Genomic DNA, 5,845 nt, shown 5'->3' on the forward strand with positions numbered 1-5,845 from the left:
CTCTCTCTCCCTCTCTCTCTCTCTCTCTTTCTCTCTCTCTCTCCACCTGTACCACTGGCCTCTTCCCATTTCTTCCCTTGGGTGTTTTTACGCTATAATAACACTGGCTGTGTAAGACGGCCACTTTTCTCCTCGATACATACCGTGTGGCCGTTTAAGACAGTTTCGAGGTTTAAAAAAACACAAAAAACAACAACAAAAGCATTTAATGTTCTATCTGCTGTCTCAAAATCGGAAGATTGCTCGGCGTCGTTATTGTTAAGATATTCGAAAAATTGCGTCCGAAAAAGCTTGACATGTGAAACGCAAGAAATGTTTTCACGTCAAAATTCTCAAAACTAGGTACTGAGCAGATAGAACTTTGTAATTTTAGGGTAGAGAAAACCAGCAGTGGACTCCGTTTTATGCCGACTGGGACCCTGGACCGTACACTGAAGTCTTGTCAAACCTGCACTAACGGTCACCTGCTGTATACAACAGTCAGATCTCTCTCTCTCTCTCTCTCTCTCTCTCTCTCTCTCTCTCTCTCTCTCTCTCTCTCTCTCTCTCTCTCTCTCTCTCTCTTTTTTTTTTCGCGCTCTCTTTCCCTCTCTCTCTCTTTCCCTCTCTCTCTCTTTCCCTCTCTCTCTCTCTTCTCTCTCTCTCTGAGTTTGCGCCAATGAAAGGCAAGTAACGCCTCCAATCTTCTGCACTTTTTGTGACCCATTTGTGTTGCACGCGCCGTAAAACTCTTACTAAAACTAAACAAACAAAAAACCAACCAAAAAAAAAACGTTGTGGCAGCGACCAGAGTCGACAGAGGTTCTTTCGAATTTAGGACTCCCAAGGTACGACTTTCATAGCCTTATTACCCACTTTTTTTTCCTCTCAGGGATATTTGCATATAATGTGTACCAAAAGAAAAAGAAAGAAAAAAACGAAACAAATTTAAAAATCTTTTTTAATCTTTTTTTTTTGGGGGGTGCCATCAGTATCTCTACTTACTTCTCATCTCTCCTTCTTTCTTCTTTCTGTCTGCTCTACCAGTCATTCCTTGGCGGGTGCTTCGCTCGGGTTTTCTCATTTCCTATCAAACATCTATACATCTATTGTCTTTACCTTTTCTGCTTCTTTATTTCTATGTTACTCTTCAGAAGTAACACTTCTAATCTTCGAAACTTCTGAGACTTATCTGTATCTGTGTCGTAAGTGCCGTAACATTCTTACAAAAACGAAATGACTGTTATTCATTTGTTCCGCTAGGACGGGTGCTGTTGGACGTTGAACGAAGCACCCCCCCCCCAAAAAAAAAAAAAAAAAAAAAAAAATTAATTAATTAATTAATTAATAAATAAATTATATGAAATGTGTCGATGGAGGTTTAACACTTCCACAATTACATTACTTTCTCTTTACATAAACTGTACCAAGTTGATAGTTAGTGGATCCTCTGGTGTGGTTTGCCCCTTCTTTCCTATCAAACACCTATCGTCCTGATCTCTCCTTCTTTTTTTTTACATTTGTTACTCTTTTGTAACACGTCTAATCTTCGGCACTTTTTTTTTTTTAGCCCTTGCCCATTTATATGAAATTGACGCCATATGATTAGTAGCAAAACGTGCGTATGATAGTGTCTACTAGTCTGTGTATTACGTGCATACTTAGTATGACAAGTAACTGTTACAGATAGAGATTCAAAGATTATAAATGTAAGTCATTGATCTGAGAGCAATGGTGATGATGTGGGATTGCGTTTCAATGTAAACTTCCTCTGCTCCAATGAGTCACGAGGGACGTGGGCACCCTCTATCTCGTTCCTCACTGGAACCATCTTTAATGTCACCGTGAAGTCCCGAAATGGTAATCTTCGGCTCTTATATGACCCAATAGTGTTGCAAGTGCCGTAAAACTCTTACTAAAACGAAACTAAAACTGTACCAAAGTGCACATGCGGGTGGTTGGCAGGTGTGCTGGTGTGGTTTTCTCATTCTTTCCTATCAAACCTCTATCGTTTTTATCTCCCCTCCTTCTATTTTGTGTTTGTTACTCCCTTGTAACACCTCTAAGCTTCGGCACTTATATTACCTTATTGCCTTATTGTGTTGCAAGTGCCGTAAAACACTTAACTAAAACTAAAGTGAACGTGGGAAATTCTTGACTCAAATGGTTTGAGTTAGCTCAGTTGGTATCACACTGGGCTACAGAACGGGCGGGCCTGGTTCTAATCCCACCAACAGGGCGTTCTGGACTACTTTGGGGTTGTTTTGGGAGAGTTTTCAAAGCTGGCCGCCCATTGTACCCGGTCCTATAGGATATTGACATTCAATTCGTAGGTCCTAATAATAATGATAATAATGATAATAATAATATAACATTTATTTGGCGCATTTCCAAAAAAATGTAGCTCAATGCGCTTTACAGCACCAAAAAAAAACAACTAAACAAAACCTCACAGCGGGCTCTCGTGGCCTAGAGGTTAAGGTGATCGCCTTTCATTCAATAGGGTCCCGGGTTCGAATCCGGATAGCGGCGGAAAATGTTCTTCTCTATAATTAGTTTTCTCCTTTCACACCCTTTCCTGCTCTCTAACAATGTTCTGTCACCTCCTTTGCCCCCTCTTCTGGGCCCCCGACTCTTTCTGCAGCCTTTCTACTGCTACTCCTCGGCTCCTTACTGCTGTCTTTCAGTCACACCCCTGATCTTATGATAGGAAAGATCTACACCAAGCCTTCTCGGACACGGGCAAAAAATCTTGGAGGTCTCGTGTGCAAGTTGCGCACGTTAAAGATCCCTTGGTGGTCCAAAATCGATAAGAGTAGGCTTCGGGCGCCACCCGAGAAAAATTCTAAATTCCCTACCAGCTGAAAATGTTTAAAATGGGTCCCGTGCGCTCATAATATGAATTTATGCAGTTGTGCATGCCATAAAACACTTACCAAAAGAAAAAGAAAAAAGGACATTGACGTTAAATTCGTAGGTCCTACCTCTCAGGAAAAAAAAACTAACAAAACAAAACAAAACCTCCCCGCGCTATCGTTGCGGCAATGGCAGGGCTGTGTGCCTTGACCCGGGGCGAGGCAAATGACGAAGGGAAAAACACTTTTTCACTGAAACTGACTGTTGCGTGTACTTGGCCCGTTCTATTCCTTTTGCGCGGCAACTGATGTTGGTTTTTTGGGTTTTTTGTTGTTGCTTTGTTATATATAATATTCTCTTTCTCTCTGTCTCTCTCTCTCTCTCTCTCTCTCTCTCTCTCTCTCTCTCTCTCTCTCTCTCTCTCTCTCTCTCTCTCTCTCTCTCTCTGTGTATAATATACATATATGTTATATCTTTTTATGTAAATATATATATATAGAGAGACACCCACCTATAGATAGATAGAGAGAGAGAGAGAGAGAGAGAGAGAGAGAGAGAGATAGATAGAGTGAGTGAGAGAGAGTAAATATATATTTTTTATAAGTATTTTCTATGTATATACATGTATATATATATTTATATATATATATATATTTTTATGTATATATATATATATTTTAAAAATATATAGCATACATGTATATTATATATATATATACACGCACACATATATATTCTAATCTTACCATTGTTTGTGGTGTAACGATTAGAGGCTTTGCTGTCACATGCAGGAGACCCGCGTTTGATTCCCTTATAGGGGGGAAATTTCTGTCGAATAGGTCGATCTTTCTACTGGGATGTTGATCCCACTTAGCCCGGATATGACCTGAAAGGCAGAGTCGGAAGCCCGCCTCTCAAAAGATCTAAATAGTGTTGATGAAGGCGCAAATATACCTGCACTTAATTTTTAGTTTTGTTTGATCATTTTGACCAACAGATAGCAACCAGCTTCTGTGGTGTGGCAGTACGGCTCTTACCCATCTCTCACAAAAGGCATGAGTTTGATTCCTATGGAGAGGGGGGGGGGGTGTCAAGTACACATATTTATATATATGGTCCCTTTTGGACAAGCGGGCTAACTCAGATTTCAGGGGTTTCCAGAAATCTTGACCTGCACCTAAAGTGGGCATTGCCCTACCTATAGAAGAAGTTTGGTTTCATTCAGGTGTATATTTGTTTGGTTATAGAGAAAACTCTCCTTGTCTTTTAAAGAAACTCAAAAAGGGGCAAAAACTTTACCTTTGATTTTCTCAAAACAGCATTTTTCGGGATAGCCCCCTTGTGCTTAAAAGCGACCATATATATATATATATATATATATCATCTGCTGGGATGTTGTGTCACTCTCATCCTAAATTGACCGCATCAACATTCAAGGTCGAAAGAGCCTGCCCGCCCGCCTCCTTAATTATTCTGAATTTTGATGATGATGGGGGCGTGTCGATAAACATCTACAATTATATAACATGTATACGTGTAATTTTTTTTTTCAATCAACAGATAGCTGTTCCGGACGTGGTGGAAGCCAGCCAGGGTGCCGACATATTCATCTTTGTGCTTCCCCACCAGTTTGTCAAAGGCATCTGTGAGAAGTTGAAAGGCAAGATCAAATCCACAGCAGTGGCTGTCACCCTCATTAAGGTAGGTGTCAGAACGACCAGACCAGTGTCTGTGGTGTAGCAGGTAGGCACTTGGCCACCGCTGGCAGAAGACTCGAGGAGTTCGATTCTCTTGTGGGGAGACTTTTTAAAATCCTGAATCTAGGTCTTTCCTGCTGTTACTCAGTCTGCCTCTCAACTTATGCTGGCCCAAGACGAGTAGGGTGGAAGCCGCTTCCTCCCCACCCTCCCCCCCCCCCCACCCCCCGAACGTTGTATTGAAATTTTGTCCATGGGAGTGTATCAACATCTAGATGCAGAAAAAAAGAATGATCAACCATAGGGTAAGATAATAAAAAGGGAAATTGATATTCAGCATAAGATATCAAAGTCGAAATGCAGTAAAAAAAAAAAAAAAAACTACTTCACATCTGTCACATGCTGAAAGGAAATCTATGAACGTCAATGAGAGAGGACATTAATTAATAATGTTTTGTTTGAAGTTCCAAAGTTTTGTGGACTTGATGTTAAGTAGTTGGGGTTTTTTTGTATCTCAATATGATTGACAACGAACTATGCACACACAAAAAACCTCCACCAGATATTAGCATGCAAGTATGACTAAAAGATAATTTGCTACTGAAATCTTGGCATTTTGGAGCATTTCATTTTTTGAGGGAGTATTAATTTTGTGGCTGATTTGCTCTTGATGTGTGTTATACCCCCAGTGGGTCTGGGGGATATAAATAGACCCACTGCTTCGTCTGCAGAAGGTGCAACCCCTTCAAAGGCGAGGTGTCGCACACGGACCCCAACCCTCTGAGATCCGGATGCAACACCTACTTTGGTGTATCCAACTGTCGTTTCTGTATCAATTATTATGTCTGTCTTACTATTTCCGTGGGTGCTCTGGTGTCATTTATTGCTCCTTCTTTCCTTACAAACATCTATCCGCCCTTATCCCTCCTCCCTCTTTTTTGTGTTTGTTAACTTTCGTGTAGCTAGCAGTTCTAATCTTCAGCGCCTATATATGAATGATCTAATTGTGTTACTAGTGCCGTAAAACTCTTACCAAATCTGACTATTTCCCAGCACTATCTGACTGTACTGTTATTATGTCAATGTGATTCTCCTCAAATGAAATAAGTGAAGTAAGAATATTGTTCCATTTTCTTGGCCCCCTGCTGGAAAGTCAGGGCGGGCATTAGAGACGTTTATAGTTTATGTTGTCCCAGTTGCAAGACGCGGAACAATTCAGGCTATCTCTTGTCTGTGATACGGTGAGGATCTCCCTCTCTCTCTCTCTCTCTTTCTCTCTCTCTCTCTCTCTCTCTCTCTCTCTCTCTCTCTCT

General features: G+C 40.9%; 1 protein-coding gene across 1 annotated transcript in view; it reads left to right on the top strand.

Moving 5' to 3' along the window:
• Window positions 1-5,845, top strand: part of LOC101850965 (glycerol-3-phosphate dehydrogenase [NAD(+)], cytoplasmic) — a 29,578-nt gene that overhangs the window by 8,459 nt on the left and 15,274 nt on the right. The window contains exon 3 of the mRNA XM_005101382.3: window positions 4,396-4,536. Coding sequence (XP_005101439.1) covers window positions 4,396-4,536 — 141 coding nt within the window. The remainder of the gene's footprint in view (window positions 1-4,395; window positions 4,537-5,845) is intronic.

Source organism: Aplysia californica, unplaced genomic scaffold, assembly GCF_000002075.1.
Source record: "Aplysia californica isolate F4 #8 unplaced genomic scaffold, AplCal3.0 scaffold00281, whole genome shotgun sequence".
Classification (NCBI taxonomy): Eukaryota; Metazoa; Mollusca; class Gastropoda; order Aplysiida; family Aplysiidae; genus Aplysia; species Aplysia californica.